This window comes from Syngnathus floridae, chromosome 2 (assembly GCF_059516105.1).
Source record: "Syngnathus floridae isolate MCC-2025c chromosome 2, RoL_Sflo_1.0, whole genome shotgun sequence".
Classification (NCBI taxonomy): Eukaryota; Metazoa; Chordata; class Actinopteri; order Syngnathiformes; family Syngnathidae; genus Syngnathus; species Syngnathus floridae.
In genome coordinates, this window is record NC_142414.1 from 25,518,507 (window position 1) to 25,540,699 (window position 22,193).

The 22,193-nt window shown below is 42.7% G+C and overlaps 3 protein-coding genes and 1 long non-coding RNA gene across 9 annotated transcripts in view; 1 reads left to right on the top strand and 3 right to left on the bottom strand.

Moving 5' to 3' along the window:
* Positions 1-3,394, bottom strand: part of agap1 (ArfGAP with GTPase domain, ankyrin repeat and PH domain 1) — a 41,154-nt gene extending 37,760 nt beyond the window's left edge. For both annotated transcript variants that reach the window (XM_088399662.1, XM_088399652.1), the window contains exons 1-4: positions 3,239-3,394; positions 2,929-3,118; positions 2,524-2,647; positions 2,244-2,452 (exon numbers count right to left, since the gene is read on the bottom strand). In XM_088399662.1, coding sequence (XP_088255788.1) covers positions 2,244-2,452; positions 2,524-2,647; positions 2,929-3,118; positions 3,239-3,253 — 538 coding nt within the window. In that variant the 5' untranslated portion in view covers positions 3,254-3,394. The remainder of the gene's footprint in view (positions 1-2,243; positions 2,453-2,523; positions 2,648-2,928; positions 3,119-3,238) is intronic.
* Positions 3,395-4,604: 1,210 nt separating this feature from the next.
* LOC148402793 (ras-related protein O-RAL-like) lies at positions 4,605-7,794 on the bottom strand. 2 transcript variants are annotated; one of them, XM_088399697.1, is made up of 5 exons: positions 7,645-7,794; positions 6,392-6,523; positions 6,106-6,314; positions 5,349-5,523; positions 4,605-5,053 (listed from the first exon to the last, which is right to left on the bottom strand). In XM_088399697.1, exons 2-5 carry the CDS (start codon positions 6,503-6,505, stop codon positions 4,946-4,948), a joined length of 606 nt encoding a protein of 201 aa, XP_088255823.1. In that variant the 5' UTR covers positions 6,506-6,523; positions 7,645-7,794; the 3' UTR covers positions 4,605-4,945. The 2 variants fall into 2 exon arrangements, with proteins under 2 accessions (XP_088255823.1, XP_088255824.1); XM_088399698.1 differs by having other exon boundaries at positions 7,680-7,767.
* Positions 7,795-8,652: 858 nt separating this feature from the next.
* LOC148402794 (uncharacterized) overlaps positions 8,653-22,193 on the bottom strand; it is a 52,637-nt gene continuing 39,096 nt past the window's right edge. For 3 of the 4 annotated variants that reach the window (XR_015863285.1, XR_015863282.1, XR_015863281.1), the window contains one exon: positions 11,585-11,935. This is a non-coding gene — a long non-coding RNA (uncharacterized LOC148402794). Of the gene's footprint in view, positions 9,682-11,584; positions 11,936-22,193 lie in introns of those variants that run through there. The other variant, XR_015863293.1, reaches the window with a different exon arrangement.
* LOC148402795 (inhibin beta B chain) lies at positions 8,843-13,209 on the top strand. The gene is made up of 2 exons (XM_088399684.1): positions 8,843-9,602; positions 11,238-13,209. Exons 1-2 carry the CDS (start codon positions 9,197-9,199, stop codon positions 12,011-12,013), a joined length of 1,182 nt encoding a protein of 393 aa, XP_088255810.1. The 5' UTR covers positions 8,843-9,196; the 3' UTR covers positions 12,014-13,209.

The following is a 22,193-nucleotide window of genomic DNA, read 5'->3' on the forward strand; positions in this document are numbered from 1 at the left end:
ACCGCCAGGACGGCAAAAGTCGAGTGTGAAGTTGAACGCTTAAGACTCACAATCGCGTGTAATGAACCGAACGGGCCGAGCCGCAGCGGCCGTGCGAAAGTGTTCTTCGGACGCGGCGATGTCCCGCTTCGGACAGTTGCGTCTGTAAAGGACACGCGGGCGGTCATCGAGATACTAATCGGCTTGTTTGTTTTGGTTTGGTCTTGCCGAGTGACGCTCGCGCTGCCCGCTCAAATGTGCTGATTGAGGCCATTAGGTGCTTCTATGGTTACAGCGTCAGCTTATGAGGCGAAGGGCTCTTTGTGGCTTCCGTTTGACCTTTCGCTTCCGTTTGTTTCATTTATCCTGAAAACATGATAGATGATCCATCGCGGATCAGGTGGACGCCTGAGCGACATCGGAACTACGCCGCCTTTCTGTTTGACCATCAGGAGAGAAGACAGATACTACTGACAAGATAAAGCGAGTAAAATCAAGAAATAATCTATATTGTTTGATTTATTGTGTGATATTGCTTAGCAGTTGTTTTTTATCACTAAGCAATAGCAAATAAAAAATAACTGGGGAAAATGAGTTTTTGGACGTAAATAAAATATATTCGATTAATCGTTGCGATAATCAATAGAATAAATCGATTCTAAAAAAATATTTGATTGTGACAGACCGAGTTTTCATTCTTTTTTTTTGTCACTGAAATGTCTATTACTCCAAAATGGCTGATATTATTACATTTTGAGTTGCAGTAAATACTGGCCCACCCCTCCAAACTACAAGATTACTGCGGAATATTCCGGACAATTTATTTCGTCTGGGTTCACTATAACGAGCGACATCGGCAAAGTCTGATTTGCAAAAATCTATCACGTCCAGATAGAAATGCCATCATTTATCAGAAACTAGTCAACGTCCATTAAAATACTGGAATTGGAATTCCTTCAAGTGTAGACGCTACCACCTGTCAACGGCGGACGTCTGGAGGCGGGACATCGTCGTTCATTGTCACGCAAAACGAGAGGATAGAAAGAAAGGAAAATGTCAGTTAAGCTTAGGCCCCTCATCTTTGGAAGGGGGTCAGGGGATTTGTCATCTTAAAGAACAACACCATTTAAGAGACAAAGACTCAAGACTCAGCGGGGTGCCTGGAACGACACGGATTGGACAGTGGGGGACCCTCAGCGGCACCGCCGCGCTTCCAAGTACGTTAGCATGTTGCTAAAACAACAAACACGCAGCAGCGGTAAACACATCAACATGAATAATCTCGCGTCTCGTGTGAAGCTCCGCTTGGCAACGAGCGTCTGGCGGGCGGATTAAGGAAAAGGAAAAGTGGTGTTTGCCGCTAATCCCGACTCTCTGACTCGCCATCAGTTGGTAACAAGAGTGAGTGACCTCTGACCTTGGTTTAACCTACAGGTTTAACTACATGCTACCGGGTTTGATGACTTCACAAGTGACAAAACTGGATTTAAAATGCCCATCGACATGTTCCCGCCGCCATTGCAATACGGCCGCTGCGATTCGATGGCCGTTACAATCCTCACGTCACGATTCCGCCGAGCACATCCTCGGCTTTATGCGCAGAGATGGGCCTGCAGGGCACCAGATGATGATGTGCAGAAAGTACACAAGCACTTAACGGAGAGGGGAATTGAATGTCTGCGCTTGGCCCTAATCTGCATGGGGGTGGGGTTGAAACTGCATTACGCACAAAAGGTGCAGATATTTCAGCTCGTACGTTACGTAAGCAACTTCCATCATTGCAAAGACGATTTTTCCCTCATGCTCACTCAAAGGTTATGGAAGACAACAAACGAAGCAGTGTTTAACGCCAACTGATGGTCCTCATGCAGAAATGAGGAAGACCAATCAGGACATGACTCATGGGACATCTGCATGTTGCTCCAAACAACCGCGGCAGTATTTGCAGAAAATGTGAGCTCCACTGGACCGATGAAATTAACTGAGATTGGACGTCAGAATATTGTACATCGGATCCATAATGATCTCCCATGTGAAGTTAAACCAATGGGTGGGTGGTTCAAAATTTCCTGTGAATCTCCTTTCCCTTTCTTGCATTTCAACATCACCTCCTTCACTACGCAAGAGCAACTACAGAACCTTTCATAACAAACTTCCCCAGCTCCTCCACATGGCCAGAACATCCCACGAAGCAACCCGACTTCCACAGCGTTCATCAAAAAAAATCCGAAACAGCTTTTTTCAAAACGTTAGAGCAATCCTACCTTCAATGGCGATGACATGCTCCCGGATCTGGGTCTGAAGCAAGGGCTCGTCCACTCGCTCCAGCAGCTCGTAGATGGAGTAGATGTTGGGATGGACGGACTCGAACCTCTGGATCTCGGACCGGATGGCGGCCGAATTGGCGAGATGCTGCTGGTAATTCATCGCTGATGGGGACTTCAGCCAGAGGGGTGGGACGTTTGCTGAACAACTGAAAAAGCAGATACAAGTTATATCAACATGTCTCCTATTCCTAATCATCATGACCACGATGGTACTCACAGCCACTGAGCAGTGCCGTAGCTACTGGCCGCTGCGGGCACTCGGTCCCCGCCGTCTCCCGGCTCCTGACTCGGGGGGGCTGACAGATGTGCAGCAGCCTGAGCAGGACTTCTCCATGTCTCGACTGGCAGAGGAGGAAAAGAGGAGGACATTAGTACCGATTTATAGAGTTCAAAACAAGATTCCAGAGCCACATGCAGTCATGACAATTACTCCACAACGGCCTTGCTGCTAGCGGGCTAGGGTAGCTGCTAGCTGGACCCCAGCTAAAGCTAAATAGCTAGCTGTGGCTTCCCAATTTGGGGGAACTCTCCAAATAAAGTCACTTTGGAGAAGACCAAACACGGCTAATATTTTATCGACACAAAACATCTGGTTCGTGAACAGCTGGTTGGTGGGTCCTACCCGGAGCGGTTCGTTCGCGCCTGCTTCCTCCCGAGCCTTGTCTTGTTTGCCTCCGCCACCCGAAGCTCAGTCTCGGGAACGCGCTTCGAGAAAACACTCCAGTTTCCTTCAAAGTGATCAGTTGGCCAGGTTTGTTGGGTTCTGTTCGGCCGCTGTCCCGTCCCGTGCACCGAGGTCCATCCCCGGTAGACTGGATCCACCGCACAAACGAAGGAGGAACAACCGTTATTGACCACAATGTGCTTCCTGCCCGTTTCAAAATAAACGTCCGAGCGTAGATCGCGTAGAGTAATTTCAAAACACAACTCACAGATATTAGACTCATCACCCAGCTTTGGGAAAACTCCAACTCGCGGTGTTACAGCTCTCCATAAACGACCATCAATCCTTCGACATATTCATTGGGGAATAGCGGCCAGCCTTCATCACGTCTTCTTCCTTGGAGACGAGCAACAACATCTACTTTTCCACTTCCACTGGGATTCGTGTGTTACGTCATATCCTTTAAAACATGAGTAAAAGTGTTGTCATATCACCAGAGGGAGCAAAAGCAGTTAAGTAGAAATGGAGATATTTGTGTTGAAAAAATTAAATAAATGCTTTCTGGTTTATTTTATTTTCTTCCACCTTATCAGGACCTACACACTTCACTTAAGCAATATTTTATTTACTTACAAACGGGACAGCCGTTATTTAATAATAATAATAATAATAATGAAAATAAATAATAATATTTATTGACCTGCCTCTTTCTGGCAAAACATACCAAAGCTGTACCTTGAAGTTTACTCTGTGGACGTGGCCCCTTACACACATCTCGGTTACGCCTCTTTGAATTTGGTAAATTGGTAGGTCGCTTTCTGTGTCTACAATAGATTTTCTGGTGGTTCACATAGTTGACTTCCATGCACTTGGCATGGAATCAAATGCCATTCAATGCCCCCATTCACAATTTGCCTGAGGAGAGTATAAACCTGCTGATAAATAAAATGTCACTGTCCCTCACCTTTTCTGCACGCACACATTAAACACACACATGCAGGTGGCTGGCATGTGCTGACTTTTAGCTTTTATTAGAAAATAGGGGATGACGCAAAGCAGACAAAAATCCCCTTAGTGTCTATTGTGTGTATGCTGGCATTTGTTGTCCATCCAGAAAGTCCAGCAGTAAAATTTCTACAAAGCCGCGTTTCTTCCTCCCACCCTGTCTCCTCGAACATTCGCGTTCTCCGAGAATGAAGTGTGTCTTTGTAAGTGTGTGTTTTGTACAGACTTAACTGGACAGTCACAATAAAGTCCAGTACGCTCAAGCGACACTCTGTATTAATGGAGAAACTGCGACCCCTGGTGTTGGTAGCGGGAAACAACGTGCCACGAGTACTACGTAGTATATATTGTTGTTTTTTGTTTTGTTTTTTTCAATGAGACACAAACTATATTGCATATTTGTCGAGGAAGAAGCGGACTGAAGTCATATTATTATACTTAGAGAAGAAACAGGCAAAAATTAATTAATTAATCCCCTCTCCATCATTGTTTTCAAAAAGAAGAGCAGAAAGGTGAAAATTAGTATATGATGAGATAGCTCGACGGATATGTTTATCCAAACGACCTGGGAATTATAGCAGTAAAAAAAAAAAAAGCATCACGGCTGAACAATGACAACTGCTTCAAAATACAAAACACAAGTGAGTTTCTTTTATTATCAAATCATGTTTTTTCCCATGTTGTGTAGTGAACACATAGATTGATCCCGGCGTGATCTATGTAATATTTAGAAGGTGACCGCTGAAGCGTGGGGAGAATGTAAAATATATTCATTATCAAAAGGTGTGAAACGACGCAGAAACCAAGCAAGCAAATGTCCACAGGTAAATTGACACTTTGGACCGTTTTAGCACAATCGGTGTTCGGATGACAAAAACTGGCCACGTTTTAGGCCCTGATTGAGAAGAGCTGTCTGGGTGATTGTCGTCCGTCAGCAGCATTTGTGTTCTCCGCCTGCTCTGTAAGTGCGTTAAAGAATGCAGCAGCGCTTTTTCTTCTTCTTTCCACTTGGCCCATTTTTGTCCATGCCCTCGGCCATTTTCTTCATGCGCACCTCACGCATCAAGTCGAAGAACACCTGAGAGAAACCCAGGATGATCAGAGAGCGTGCTCGACATGAGCTCCATCAGTGAGTTAAGATGTGGGAGTCTTGAAAATACAACCAATCCCACGCAATTCATTAATTATTAACTATTTTGGGTTTTATATTGGGTGTGTAAGGGTCCATCGCCATTTTTAGTGGACACCGAGTGGGTGTAATGAGGCAAAATACCTGCCCGTGTAAAGAAAAAATTACAAAATACAAAAAAAAAAACACCCAAAGAGCAAAAAGTCACTAAGGGTGTCTAACTTTTGCAACCCTATGTGCGTACCTTATCCACGTTGGCTCTTGTCTTAGCCGAAGTCTCCACATACTGAACGCGCCACTCGTTGACTTTTTCCATCACCTCCTCTACAGTGACTTTTCGCCGATCCTCCAGGTCCGACTTATTTCCCACCAGCAGCATGGGAATGCTTTCCTCTTCCTTCACACGCAGAATCTGTTCCCTTTGGAAAGGAGCCATTAAAATTGCTTGTTTGTGTACCGTATTTTCCGGACAATAAGGCGCACCTAAAAACCTAAAATTTTCTCAAGTGCGCCTTATCGTCTGGTGCGCCCTATATATGGACCAAATTCCTAAAGTTAAACTGGCCCGAAGCATTGTGTCATGAAATCAATCATAGGTCGCCCGCTGAAGACTATGAATCATCAATCAAAAAGACTATGGATCATTATTTTGTGATTATAAAGTAATTTGCTGCGTCTGAAGTCGAAATAAAAAAGATAAAATGGAGAATGATTTGATTTGGATTGAAAATCTGACACGATGCATTAATGGTGCGCTTTATAGTCTGGTGCGCCTTATATAAGGACGACTTTTTAAAATGGGCCATTCATTGAAAGTGCGCCTTATAGTCTGGAAAATACGGTACTTCAGCAGGTGGCAAAATGGCCGCCCTCTCAGATGGATTAAAAATAGATACATTTTGTCGCTTGACTCATATTCCACAAACGCAATATTCATATAAATGCCGAGTTTAGACGAGTGGGGGCATATTCAACATATTGTAAAGAAAATTTGAGCACACCTTAACTCTGCTGTGGACACAAAGGACTCGTATTCTGTGATGGAAAAAACGAGCAGGAATCCCTCTCCGCTGCGGAAGTAGTTGTCCCTGATTGCGGCGTAGTCCTCCTGCCCCGCCGTGTCCAGAATGTCAATCTGGACATCCTCTCCGTCTAGGACCACCTTCTTCCTGTAGCTGTCGGCCTTGGTGGGCTCATAATCTTCCACAAACTGCAAGCAAAACACCGTGGTGACAGACGGAAAACACAAGCGTGGCTAACTGGGAAACGGAAGTGTGGCAATCTTACCTCGTCATACATGAATTGCAGCGTGAGGGCGGATTTCCCAACGCCGCCGCTGCCCACCATGATCACCTTGTGGAGCGCCAGAGACGTCTGGTTCTTGTTTTTGCTCGAAGCCATGACACCTCACAGCGACACCTGCACAGACCAGTGCAAACGATCACACAGCCATTGGGAGAACTGCTTATCAAGATTTATTGAGTCAATGTCTAAATTTAGGATGCACTTGAAGTACACTTGAGTGTTTGCAGGTTCACTTTATTTAACCTACTGTAAACATTTCAACGCAATGTTCAATTGTTAATACAATTTGCTGTTTTCTAACTGGCTGAATTGCAACAACAGGTTTAAGTTCTTCATCTTTTAGTACAGTCATAGTTTCTTTCAGAGGGCCATTATGACTGTCAACCCAAATAAATGTATGAGCACCTCATATTATAGACAGTAAAAGCTACAAAACAAACTGACAAATAATTCGTGTTCAAATCAGACGAGTAAAAACTGGTCAAATATTTAAAAAAATTAAGATATTAAAAGTGAAGACAATTTGCAATTCTAATAATGACACACGAATTTGATGCACAATTTGTCTTCGCGGGCCACATAAAATGATGTGGCGCCCCCTATCTGGGCCCCCGGGCCTTGAGTTTGACACCCGTGTTTTCGTAAGTCGATTTTTTTAAACTATTGCACTGATAAATAAAGAGCATAATGTAATTATGTCCTAGTAATATTCATACAATTTGAGTAAAGTATGAATTACAATATTGGCTGTGGCCGCGATATTTAATGATCCGTTGATAAATTGTAATACAGTCAATGAATCTGCAGTTCATGAAACGAAACGGAATAGCAGCAATCGAGTTGAAATAAAGCGTCACATCGAATTCACGGTGAAAAAAATGGTAAGAGGCAGAATGAATGAATGTATAAAAAAAATGTAATGTTGGGATTACTCAAACAGAACCAATTCAAAGTTTGTGAGTAAACTGACAGCCAATCAACGAGTTTCGACAAGCCCCCACATAGTTTTTACAGGTTCCCGCCCTCAAATCAAAATTCGATTCTGATTGGATCTAAGCCTTTTAATGTACGCCCCCGAGACAGACGATTGGCCGAGACCAGTGACGCTCACGTGACATGCTGGTGCAGATAGTGCTTTCTCCCTCAGGGGGAACCAGTTGAGTTCAAACGACATTACACTTTGTTCGCAAAGCGAGACACGTAGTGAACTGTAACAAAAACACCAGCAAACTCACCTGTTAGTACTTCTTTCACTTGTTTGCAAAGTTACCCGCCATACAGCGTAGTGATAGAAAATCAAGTTGGACGAGCAGCCGACTTTTTGTGCCCCACCTTGTGTTGTGGCCGGAGCAGCCAAAGAAGGAAGAGCGACAAGAGGACTATCTCTTGACAGCTCAAAACGTTACCGCGAGAGTAACTCGCGTTGACTGTAAATTGATAAACATGCCACAGCGTTCACGGCCTCACATTTCATTATTAGGAATTTTACACCCAAAGTAATAATATTTAAAAGAAAAGTGGTTCCCTTTCTATATTTTAAAAATCTGGGAACAGTGCACAGAGTGACACATCTTTTTGTCGTTGGAAAAAGATACGAACTTTGACAGGATATGACGTCGCGTGACGCACCGAGGTGTTCATTGAGTTTTCTCTTCTTAAAATAAACTAATTTTTCACACTTTATCGAGGGAAACGCAGATTGATATTGTAGTTATATTTCTTATCAATAAACATTCGTCTTTGGTTGGTTTTGAGGCATCACGGTCAAGGATTTACATGTTACATTTATTGATAAATTATACTAAGAGCACCATTAGTTTAATGTTTGGGTGATCATTGGGGTAATAAGTATCTAGCGTTGCAGTTACAATACACTCGCCAAAAGGTGGCACTGTTGCACCACACTAGTTCAATTTAGGGTCTACTTCTGATGAATTATGCAAGTATCAGATATGTTGATCAAATTTCACTTCTCAAACTACTCTTGATTGTCTTTAAAAAAAGAACCGTCTAATAAAAATGAGGAAACGAGAACCCTCTATTACACTATTTAAGACAAGTTTTTAAGTTTCTGGGAGAAGAGCACGGTTTGAAATAATCTATAGCATAATTGTTATTAGATACCACAAATGCAATCGTGAAAAAGCAGTAAACTAATATTGCACGGCATTATCACACTCGTTGGATAACTTTTGCCTGTACGATAGAGACGGGTCAAGTCGAAGTCATTGTTCCACCGCTGATAAGCAGTAAAAAAAAAAATGCGAGGAACTTGTGCACCGGGTCTTGTTTCACGTGAGATAAAAAAAAAAAAAAAAAAAAAGAGGTTCAAGTGAAACGTGAGGAATCATTAAGAATTTCTTCTGAACCCCACCCACCAAATCACTGGCCACTCCCACCCGCGTAAAGAAGGACTTGGTGGTGTGGTGCGTCGAGGGTCCCAGATGCCAGAATGGACTCATTCGCTGGCACACCTCCTCCTCCTCGTCCACCTCGTCCTCATCCTCCTCTTTCCTCGGCCACAGTGCAGCAGCAGCAGCAGCAGCCGTGCTTGGGAACTTCTGAAGAAATGGCGCAACTTTTCAAATGGATTCACATTTTGTGGGATACTTTGAAGGGTTCGGGTTAGGTTTCCTTTTGAAGCGTGACTCGTCTTCATCTTTAGAACTGAGTGGCAAAGTGTTGGCGTGATGTAACAGAGCGTTCCCTGGACTTCACTTTGGACTTGATGACTTAAAGTGTGACCAAAGCGGGACCAAAGTTCTTCTATTCATTCTCAAACAGAAAATGACTTGTTGGCTACTCCGATTGGCTCTGCTCTCGACTTGCGTCCTCTGCATCCTCAGCACTGCTTCGCCCAGTACCACGAGCGAGGGTGAGGCGCACGCTCCGTCCCGGGATAGCTGCGCGTCTTGCGGCGTCGCTCAGCCGGAGGAGTCCGCGGAAACGGGCCGGCTGGACGCGGACTTGTTGGAGGCGGTCAAGAGGCACATCTTGAGCAGATTGCAGATGAGGAAGCGGCCCAACATCACGCACCCGGTGCCGAAGGCCGCCATGGTGACGGCGCTGCGGAAGCTCCACGCCGGGAAGCTGCGGGAGGACGGCAGGGTGGAGATCCCCAATTTGGACGGGCACCCGATGAGCAATGACGTTCTGGAAGAGAGCTCGGAGATCATCAGCTTTGCGGAAAAAGGTGCGTTGTCCAGTAGTTCTTCAACTTGGAGGCCAGAATTGGGGAACTTGCACAAAGCAATTTGCTTTGTTGTTCTTTCCTTATATGTTTATATTGGAAGACAATACAAGGAATAATTAGGTCGGTAAACTTCTTTTTTTTATGTGAAATATAAGAAAGAATTTTCAAAACAGCAAAACTTAAAATTCTATTCATTTGTTGCCTTGAAATTTTAAATTTTTCCAATCATTTTAATTTTTTTACAGAGCATGCGTGGCATCCTAATAATAATAATATGAAAGTGAATAGAAATGTGACTTTTTTGTCACACTTGTTGCTGACAGAAACATATGTTATGTTCACATGCTGGAAAAAAAGTTGGACACTCCTAAATCACTCCTGAAAAATAATTAGAGCCGTGACAGCCTTCAGATGTTTCTATCAAGAATGGTTGCATCAGTGGCTTCCAGCTGACTGCTCCAGTTGCGCTCGATCGGACCAAGCCAGTAAACTGACTGCCTCTGTGCATCTTCAGAAACATCACAAGAACGAGTCGTGAACGTGCACTCGCACCTAGCACGTGTGCATGTGCGTGTGTGTGCATTAAGATGTGCATCCAAGTGTGAAGCTTTATGATTATCTCGGGTTCTCAGTGTCACTCTCAATCGGCTCCGCTCAGAGTTCACAAAGTTCACTCTTGAATAATTGCCCTAATCTTCTTCACTTGTCAATCAGCATGTAAACTGTACCTGTGGGCTACTGTGCATGTTTGCTCTGGCCCGCAGATGAGACTGTTCATTTATTTTGGTCGCTGACCAGATGTTATGGTGTCCGTTATTAGGACTGTGAAAAAAAAACTCAAAAAATGCGGTCTCGCATCGCATTTCGCACTACATCAAAACAAATTTAATTGCAAAACTGAGAATCAACCACCGGGACAGTCCCAAAAAGGTTTTGCTAGGCTGGCCACACACTTGCAGAGGTCGAGGCTTGAGTAGCTCGGTGCTACTTGCGCTACAAGTAGCAACAAGCTTCAGCTGGCTTCTGTGGCTCAACACGTTACTCCGAAGTCACTAATCATCGCTGCCGAGAAAAAGCTACACTGTTCTGACAAATATCCCTCTCACAAAGGGATGACGGAGAAGCCATGCTAATTAACACTGCTAGCGTGTTTAATACTGGAATTAAGGGCCTGGGGGAATCCACTTTTCAGACATGATTGCTGTTATACAATGTGAATTGATTATACATATATATATTATATATATATATATATAATTCTATTATGTTTTTAAAAAAATATATTATTTATATAAATATATATTTATATATATGAAATATATATAGTTAATAAAATCCTTGCTTCAGGTCCCTTGGATTAAATTAACCTGAAAAAAAAATCCTCAATTTGAATAGATTTCTGTCAGAATGCCTTAAATCTTTCTTTAGTGGGGCACATAAAATGATTTGGTGGCCCGCATCTGGCCCCCAGGCCTGGACTTTGACACCCAGGACTAAACAATTGTTCTTAATATTCCAATTGGCCACTGGGGGGATCAGTCCAGATGAGCAACACAGAAGAAAAGCCCAACTTGCAAATTCTGAGGTCAAATGTCATCCTAATTTTATCAGTTCTCGTTGTGCCACTTGTTGCAGATGATCTGGTGATGTCCAAGTCCAGTTTGTTCTTCCTGATCTCCAATGAGGGCAACCAGAACCTGGATGTGCTACAGGCCACCCTCTGGCTCTACTTCAAGTTGCTTCCACCGCCCGTCGAGGTGCGCTCGCGGCGGAAAGTAACGGTGAAGGTGTACTACCAGGAACCAGGCCTGAGCAGCAAGTGGAACCTGGTGGAGAAGTGCGTGGAGCTGAAACGAAGCGGTTGGCACACCTTCACGCTGACCCAAGCCGTGCGCTTGGTGTTCGAGCAGGGCGACCGGCGGCAGAACCTGGACGTGCGCTGCGACGGATGCGAGGCGGCGGGCGTGGCGCCCGTCCTCCTCAACCGCAACGACGAGTCGCACCGGCCTTTTCTGGTGCTGCAGGCCCGGCAGGTGGACGCCAAGCATCGCATTCGGAAGCGAGGACTGGAATGCGACGGCAGCGGCGGTCTGTGCTGCCGCCAGCAGTTCTACATCGACTTCCGACTCATAGGCTGGAACGACTGGATCATCGCGCCGTCCGGTTACTTCGGGAACTACTGTGAAGGGAAGTGTCCCGCTTACATGGCGGGCGTCCCGGGGTCGGCGTCGTCTTTCCACACGGCGGTGGTGAACCAGTACCGCATGCGAGGGATGAGCCCGGGTTCCATGAACTCCTGCTGCATCCCGACCAGGCTGAGCACCATGTCCATGCTGTATTTCGACGACGAGTACAACATTGTCAAACGAGACGTTCCCAACATGATCGTGGAGGAGTGCGGCTGCGCTTGAGCTCGGAACCAGGTCTGGAGAAGTGCACGCTCTCACGTGCACTTGCGTATAAGCTTGTACATATATTTATGTTTGTTCATGCGCAGTGGTACCTTGACTTACGAGCGCCCCTAAAAATACAAAAGTGGCTGTTTTAGAACAATTGTATCGCCAAAGGGGCGGTTTTAAAGTTTTAAATTGCCTTACTGTAATTATTTATTCATGGTATTTATCAATTGTATTAATTATTTTTCAAACAACTAAAATGTTGTTGGTTTTTTGGGAGGGGAGCCAACCTCCTTTTTTTTTTATTGGCAGGTTATTTTTTTTCCCCCTCAGCGTCAATTATCCAAAAATTTTTGCTATAATTATTAATAGCTGTATAACCTGTGATGTCACTCACAAGGCCACGCCCCTTAAAGGAGACGCAAATACCACATTATGTGTTTTGGCTGAATTCACACAATCAGTTCTTTATGTTTTCATATTTATCTTTTACAATGCACTCCTATTTTTTTTTTTAAAGTGTTTCCTAAGTCAAGGTACCACTGTATTTGCATGGTTGTACGCTGGGAGTTGACCTCTGTGACCTCACAGCCAATTTTCAAATCACAAACTCACGCTGAGGCTCAGCTCCTCACACGGTTAAGAGCACTTGCGGATTGAAATGCCTCCAGTGAGCATTAGGTGGCGCCTCACCAGTCCAAGACACAAGTGCCACACAAGCTATGCAACATATTGAGCACACAGCAGACAAGCTGAACGCCAGCGACAAACTATCACTATCGGCAATACTTGAAACGTACGCATTGCTTTATCGCTCTCTAGTTTGCTCGACTTGCTCTGCGGAACGTTCGGCACGGTCACGCCTCTCTGGCCCCTCCCATTCGCAACCCCTCCCATTCACCGTTATTCGATTATTTGCACTGAGGAGCTGAGAAGCTGCCAACACGGGACATCAAATTAAAAAAAGTTATTTTTCTAAAACTGCATTCAAGGAACCAAAGAGGTACTGTCTGTATTTGAGTATTGTCATAAGAGGCCTAAAAACACTGTCATGTGGATCATCACCATCTTCATCTCTGCCTTGAAGATGTTTTTTTTTAATTTTATTTTTTTTTAATACACTTTTTACTAGCTCAATTTCTTAGATTCATTTAGAAGCACACATGTACAGTAACATTTCAATGTTTTCGTCATGGTGACTGTTGCAAAAAATAAATGTCTTATTATTAAATTAAATGAGTGGTTTGAGGTTCTTGGGTCATGTGACTCAGACATGCTTCTACAAAAAGCTTGACTGGAATGTTGGGATGGTTTGCGGTTTTCACAGCAGACCCTCAGGCGTCAATGTGGGTGAAGCCACTGATCATGTTAATGTGAAAGGCAATTAAGTTCGAAAGAAAACATTAAAAATGTTGGCACGTGCAACAAGAACAGCTAACTTGGAAGCCACTTAAAAGCTATCATCATCCTTGATGATGTCACAGGGCAAACCAAGTATTGTCAGATCTCTCGAGCAGTGTTTCCCAACCTTTTGTCATTCACGGCACACCTTTTCATTCGAAAAAATCACCACCAACAAAAATCTGTTAAGTGTTACACCAGCTTCGATATTAAAATCAGTTATATTACAACAAAAGACAAATTAGCGAGGTCTGCTAGCTAAGACCACACACTCGCATTATAATTATCGTAGTGACCTTCTCAGAATGTCAATTTTATCATTTTTATTGCAGGCCAGAGTTGTTTTTGAAGCATCGACGGAGGTAGCAAAACAATTTATTTTATTTTTTACAAACCCAAATTTTTCCTGAGAACCTTGATTAGATATTGATTGTATGGAAAAATCAAAAAAGTCAATTGTGTCACTTATTAAATTGAGCACGTTTTCATTGTTTGATCACATTTTGTTTAAAAACAATACAGTGCTAATTTAATAAAAAAATATTGTTGAATTAAAAAATAAAAATTCTTTGGTGGCTGTCCGTCAACAGATGAAAGGCATTTTAAATATTTAGATTTATGTTTCCACCCATATTAAAAAAACATTCACATGAGCTTCTCTGAAGACAAAAGTGCCCATAGGTGCACTGCCCGGCGAACAGTGGAGCTTCTCTCGCCCAAAGACAGTTGGGAAAGTCTCCAGCTCACCCGTAACCCAAACGAGGACAAAGGCTCAAGAAAATTCATGGACGTTGCTCGGTGTTTGGAGGTGAGGAATGTTAGTGGGAGGAACCTCAGCAAAATCATGAGGCTGCACTAAGTTGAGGCAAGCAAGTGCACAGACGTGTTTTAACACCATGCTACGGTTTTCCCAGAAAGCCACCACACAAGACTGACGGTTTGATTTGATTTATGCATCGTACTCGTGTGACAGGTGACTAGGCCACAAGCGTAATAAACCGCACACCCTAACCCACAGGTGTCAAACTCAAGGCCCGGGGGCCAGATAGGGCCCTCCAAATCATTTTATGTGGCCCGCGAAGAAAAATTGTGCATCAAATTCGTGTCATTACTAGAATTGCACATTTTAATATCTTCTTTTATAACAGTAACTTTTACTGTATATAATAAATTATTTATATATTTATTTGGATTGGCAGTCATAATGGCCCTCCGAAAGAAACTATGACTACAATGTGGCCCGCGAAAAAAAATTCCCTAATCTGACTGATTGTTCAAAAGTTGAATTAGCAAACAAACACGCACACATAGTCAATGCAGTACAAAGTAGAAAAATTCCTAAGCTAGTACGCCTGTATATATAACATTAATTTTTTTTCTAGTCACATTTTGATAGATATGGAAAAAAAGGCATGCAGAAATAGCTCCCTCACCCCCCTCCCTTTTTTTTTAATGAATCAAGGGGCCACTTAGAAGTACACCCTGTTCTAGTCTATCAAACGAGATTAAAAGTTTTCCACCTTCTTGAATAATTTAGCACATAATGGCGGGCCCTACCATAAAACAAATCCCATCAGTTTAAAAATCCAAGAAAAAGAAACAAGTAACATTCGGGTACTTTATAACACAAAGCCATTGTTAAGCCATTGATATTATCCCAATGAGAATTTAAATGGTTGTAGCCTGGCAACATGAACAAAACACCCCTACGGCTTGCCCAAACATGGTACAACCTGCTCCTCTTTGCTTTAAAAAGCCATTAGTGGTTTGCTATTTGGACCAAGGGAATCAGAACAGTCCTGGTCCAATCACAGCATGATTGCAGGCGCAAACGTGGCACGGCATCAAGCCGTAAACCGCCACGAGAGCGGCTCACACGTGCTCATTCTGGAGGAGATTCCACGCATCCAAAACGAGGATGGAACGGAAGGACTAGTTCATGCGGAGAGAGGAAGGATGTTGTGCGTCAGCGCAATCAGTTCTCCTTAGTAAGCTGAAAATATTTGCAGGTGTCCAGAAGGAATGGAATGTGCCACAGGTTCAGCAGACAACAAGTCAAGTCGAATAACAAACACATTTGAATTAATAAATTGGAATGAATCAAGTTCAGGTTGTACCTTCACGGAAGTGTCCGTTTGGATAAAATACCAATAAATAAATAAATAAATAAATAAATAAATAAATAAATAAATAAATAAAGTCGTGGATTCAGGCCTTCATCTTGAATTATTTTTCTGATAATATAGAAATAGTATTATTAATAATAATAATAAAATAATAATAATAATAATAATAAAACAATAATTAAAAATATAAATATAAACATATAAAAATATACACAATAAAAAATATATATATATATATATATATATATATATATATATATATATATATATATATATATATATAAATAATAAAATATGAATAAAAATAATTATAAAAAAAACATAACTTCTGGAAAAAGGCAGACTAGATCATCCAACTGGTTGTCTGAGCACATTTGGTATAGAGAGAGACCAAAATGGACTCTCACTTAAGCTCACGCTGACCAACAGCCAAATTTTATTTGCATAAGTTCAAGTTCAATAAGCTAGTTGCACACCGCACACACACTGAAGCAGCTTTGACTCATTTATCGAGCACTTGAAAAAATACCGCAGCTGCATGCAAAGTGCTTTACATAAAGTCAAAATCAGACAAAACGATAAACACCATAAAACAGTCCAAGCTCAGACTGGGCCATTAAAAAAAACTTTCTTCTGGTGAAGCTTATTTCGCATGATTATTTTTTGGGGGGGGGTTGTTAAATTCTTTGTCGTTGGCTCTCTGGCAAAAATGGGCTTGTCTTTGGAACTTATCACAACAACATTCCATCCTACTTCCATCTACTTGACTAAAGCTGTGCTCCGTATAAAACAATAGAGTATACTTTGCAAGAAAAAGTTCACCTTGCTACCTTCCCACAAATATGAAAAATAAGGGAGATTGCTGTTTCATAATGGACACAACCTGTACTTGCCAGAAATTCCTGCAGCTCCTTTTGTATTTTTTCCATTTCCAACAAACAGTCATTAGTAACATCACTACTTTTTAAAAATGTCTCCGCTTCCTGATGAATAGCTTGCTCCATCCAATTCTTTGAAAAACGTTTTGTGGCATTCTACATGATATTAATGGCATCCAGCTGATTTTTGGGGATGCTCACTTCTGCAAGATGCAACAAAAAAAATAAATAAATCTGGTCTTTATTTGGGGTCGATCAATCAGGCTCGATTTTTTTGACCATGAGTTTGAATGTAATTGGTCAAATCCGTGTGTGGACAATTCGAAGAGGGTGTGCGCACTTTTGCAACTGCATTATAATTATAAACTATTGCTTTTCATTTTCATCCAGAAATATTTTATATTTTATTGAATTGTTTCCATGTATATTAACAGCTCAGATTGTTTTTTTTTCTTTTACATAACCCAAAAATATCTAACATTTTTGTTGTGTGTGGACTTTCTCGAATGTTTGCACATCTAAGCGCCTCTAAGCATTTCAGGCAAGTGTAAACGCAAACGAAGCTCACATCAAGTTGACAGCAGCCCAAAAGCACAAAGTTCTTGCCGCCACAGAATGAGTGGAATGTCTCAAAAGATAAGTGACAACTTGTAAACAAACTTTACAGGCACATTACTTGACATGAGTATTAATTTTTCTGATTACTCTTGACCTTTAGTTGAACGTTAAAGAAAAAATTAAGGTTATATTGTTGTAGCGTTTTATTGTCTCGAATAGTTTTATTCAAACTGTATTTTATATTTCCGATTCTTACTTTTACGACAGTGATTGGTATGCAGCTGTGGTTGTTTTTAAAGTGCTCCATAAGTGAAAGCTGAGTTGAGTTTTATTGAAAACAGACATCTGCGTTTTATATTCCTTCCTTTGTTCAAATAGGCTCGTTAGTTTTCTCAACACACACAAAAAGTTTACAAAAAGTTGTAAACAGAAAGGTGAGGTCAGACAAGGTTGAAAACTTGGAGATTCATGGGCTGGAAAAAAAATACCGCAAACCAACAGATTTCGTGAGATAGGTTGGATATAAAAAGTCTACACACCCCAATTAAAATGCCGTTATGAAATGAAAAATGAGAGCAAGCTAATCCAAACCTTAACAACTCAACATTTTTTTGTAGCGGGAAAGTAAAATAGCTGAAATAATGCGGTTGCACAAGTGTGCACACCCTCCTAACTGCGTTTAAAATGAACCGCATTCTACCATCTGTTGGGGATGCTTTTCCCCTAACCCCAAATAAAGTGATCTCTTCCTGACATTTTTTTTATTGCTTTCTAGCAGAAGCCTGAAAATATTACCGCAAAACTGACTTCCATTTAGACATAATTTTACCCATCACATATTTTTTTGGCGTTTGTTTGGGAATTTTTGTGAGTTTTTTTTTACACTGTACACTGTCCACAAGGGCTAGCTAGCTAGGATGAGAGCCTCGGAGGCTTGCAGGTGATGTTTCCTGTCCTGACTCCCGCTGAAGATGAAAATAATCAACATGTGAAGGCGCTCCAGACCAGTCCAATTATCTGCGTTCCTTCGGGCCGACAGACGTTGAACCCCAAAGGAGACCCTCACTAACTCATGAATATTAATGAGCAGGAAAAACCGTGCATGTAAGCCTGATTAGAATTCACGGGGATGACGTGTGGCCCCGATGACTATTCATGAGAGGAAGCGTTTTCCTGCTGTCGACCCCCCCGAGTCCAGCACCTCCGGTAACAACTCCTTCATTCATACAAGCTGCCATCGTTTGTTACCTCATTAAACCCCACGCTCATCCCCAGTTGCGGGTCGGATTAGCGCCCATTCTGGGACGGGACAACAAACTGTAAGTGCACAGCAAACTTTCTGGAATGTGTCGGACAACCCCCCGAGAAAAGTAGGACACGTACGTTTGTAAACAAGACAAAAGGGCCTTGGTCAACACAACCACTCTTGGATAGATTGTTATCAAACGGTTTCTGTTTTGTTTCAGATTTGAAAAACACATTCTCATGTCAGATAAGAGATCAGTTTGAAGCAGGCGGGATTGTTCAAAATATCCATATGCAACATCTATCAGATCAGTACATTTTTTGGGACACCCAGTATCTATATAATTGGATATGAAAAGTCTACACACCCCGTTTTTTTTTTTTTTAAATATAATAAAACGAAGATAAATCGTTTTAAAACTTCAGTAATGTTCTTTTCAAGAGTACAAATAAACGATGCTAATTTGGTAGCACAAGTTTGGACACCCTGCTACAACGTGGTTGTGTTCAGACCCAACCAATCACATTAACTCACGTTAAATAACCCCCCCCCATAAACTGATTCTACCCTCTAAGAGGGTCATCAGGGATGCTCAGACATCCTAATTAGTGAGTTGATCAGCAGAGCGGATATTTGACAAATCAGTGAACAGCAAAGACAATAAAGTCTCAGAGCATGCGTTTCCTCAACTAGCGCAGATCTTTGAATGGCGGGCATGTTGCCTTCACAAGGCAGTGGAATGTTTTCGGAAACTTGATAGCATGGCGATATGGAACAACGCACACCGAAACCAGCAGACATTCAATATTCTTGTATTCATCGCCGTAGCTTCAGCCGTCTGTGTCTCGTCAGTCTTACCGCACTATTGGACACTTGACATGACTTTATGTTTGTCTTCTAAATGTATGTTTTATTTTTGTAATAGTTTTAGAGTGGTTACAAATACTGAAGAAGAATTAGTTGTGTTTTACCATCCATGTAGGCCAATAACTATGATTCTGATTCTGGACAGCTCATCTCTAAGTAGTGTTAATTTTATGAATAAAAACTGGATGAAAATATCAGATTTTTCACAAGACGAGACTAAAAGCCTCCTTTTTTAAAAAAGTTTGGTGATAGTTATTTATAACCTAAAATAAAATCAATGGCTCTAATGTTGCAACAAACTGGCTAATGCTAGCTAGCGTACTAGCTTCTAGCATGTAGCGATAGTCGCCACTTGTTGATATAATTTTGTTTGTACTTGAATTACAACAAACTGGCTAATGCTAGTTAGCGTACTAGCTTCTAGCATGTAGCGATAGTCGCCACTTGTTGATATAATTGTGTGTATACTTGAATTTGTTTAATTGAGAAAATTATACTAATTGGGCAACTACAGTTTGAGTTGAATCGTAAGTATAATTATAGAAGACAGAAGTATGAACCAATCTGAGACCTGGATGCAAACTAAAAACTAAAATGAACTAAAAAAAATTTAGAAAAAATAAACTAAAATTATGCGGTATAATTCAAAGCAACTTTGACCTACTACATTTCATACATGAAATATGTGTATAATATCTACTGACAAAAAAAGGGCGAAAAAATATTTTTGGGCTAAAATGAGATCAAATTGTTGACTAAAACAAGACGAATGAAATTTTGTTTTCTTGGACTAAAATCCTCGACTCACTAAAACTTGCCCGAATGAAAAACAGGATGAAATGATGTAAATGTGCTAAAAACTAACAAGCTCGATTCAAACTGGACTAAAACTGAGAGAAAATTCCAAAATGGCTGATGAAGTGAGTTAAGTCTCTGGGATTCCTGGAGCTCTGCTGCCTGCGGAAAACAAAAACCAGCTGCACGAATGCCATGAAAGGTAGCACTTCATAAGATAGCAGGTGAGACGCCTCTCGGCTCTCCCTAATGATGCAAATGCAAATACCGAAACGTCCTTTGCGGTCACTTTCCCGCAGCCGACCGGTTCCCATGTCACACGTACAGTCAGTCGTATGCAGGGGAGGCGGGCCGGAGCTCAGACCCGGATTAAGTGGGAATGGCGAGGGAGGGAATCCGAATGGCAGCACGCCGCCAAGGCCGTTTTGTGCCGGGAATACCAAGCACCGGCTCGCCGCTTCCGAGACAATGAGAGCCAAGGCGTGCGACGGCAACTTAATTTTCAAAGAGTGAGAGGCGAGCGCGGCCCTTCTCTTTCAGCGCCGAGCAACGGCAGCATAAAGACACATTGTGGAAGAGGCAGAAAGTGAACCGTCATGCGTGGGTCACCAAGCTGCGGCGTGACATAACGCCAAGCCTTCGCAACCTCCGAGAAGACATCAGAGCGAGCTCCGGAGCGAGGTCAACGCTTGTGTGACATGGGTTCTCGTGTCCGAAAGTTGCTCACGGACGGACGCCGTGGAAGTCCTGTAGATGTTCCACTTGCAATTATTTGCAAGCTAAGTTGCTTTTGATGTGATGGAGGTGCAGCAAAAAGTGGAGCTTTGTTTCAAGTTGGTACAACAAAGTGAGGGACAAGCGTGATTTGTATGGTGGGGGGGAGGCGAGGGAGGGAGGGTGGGGGGGGCGAAACAGGGAGGGAGATCATTAGCATAACAAGTACAGCGCAACCAAAAGCCATTTTGCTTCCTTTGTTTCAGTCAAGCAGCTGTCATTTGCAGAACATTTTGCATTTTGGATTCTTCTATGCTAATTTTCAGGAGGGGGGGTGGAATGTTCAACAATAAGCGCTCGGGCATCGGACAGAACCCTTTTGATGGCGCGGCCCGCAGGCGCCCCGCGCCGTGCCAACCCAAACAATAGCTTCACGCTCCCAGCAGCACAACTCGGCCTTCAATGACGTTCCCAGCGTAGTGCGCCCCCCCTCACCCCCCCATAGACTGTCATGATTGTCATCATCAGATTCGTGACATTGGAGCACCAGTTTGAAGGTCACGCCCGTGTGAGTCTTCATTCGTGATCCATAAATAACACATTTGATTTATAGCGTGCGTTAAAAATAAATCTGATGCTTTACAAGAACAGACAAGCAGGAGCAAACCACAAATTACAGCTATGAATTGAAATCAGAAGCACTTTTGGAGTTTGAGAAGACTTTTGAAGGTTGACAAGGTCACGCAGTTCGAGAAAGTTAGCCACAAGTTTCCAAAGAAGCGTTGAAGCTGATTCTCCATATTTTTAAAAAGTTTCTCCATCAAGTGATCAGAAGTAGTTGCAACTCTTTGTGCTTTTTCTCCTCAAATCTGGGACAAAGTCAATCATTTGGGTCAACGTGTAGCCGGAGGAGGTTCTGACAATCAAACGGCGGATACGCCGCCATGTTATGCTGATGAGCAAAGTCCACACCAGTCCGTCCATCTTGCGTGTGAGCGAGCAAGAAGACCAGATTGTTGAAATTTGAGGAAGAAAATAAACCTCTGTGGGGTCTTCTTTGTCCATTGAAGATAAGAGAGGAACATTATTAGGTCGAACGTTCTATTGAGGCTTGGAAAAGAAGAAAGAGGTGAATTTGCGCCGTGCGATGGTGTGTGTTCATTGTACCACTTGAATTGTAACAGTGCGTCGCCCCGGGCCATGGCGCTCCCTCAACGGGAAAAGTCAACTCAAATTGGGTTATTGGAGACCTCAGGCTGAGGAACCGGGCCACCAGGAATCCAAAATAAAGCAGCGGCCTCTTCTCCCGCTAAAATAGAGCGCAGCTGGAAACCAGGTTACACCGACACCAACCCTGTGAGGGGGAACGGCGTCCTAACGCCGATCTCCAAAAATACCGACCCAACCGGACCTGCTTCTGAGATCTTCAACAAAAGAAAGCGGTTTGGAGGTCATTTCTTGACCCCCCGAGGCCAAAATCAATGGCATGGTTGGAGATTTTAGCAGTCCCATCGGAGAATCACAATAGAACATCTCGCCGCTGACCGGACCAAAGAAAGCCCGAGGAAAGGTCACGGCATCCTCATATGTTGTATTTTTATATCAGGTCT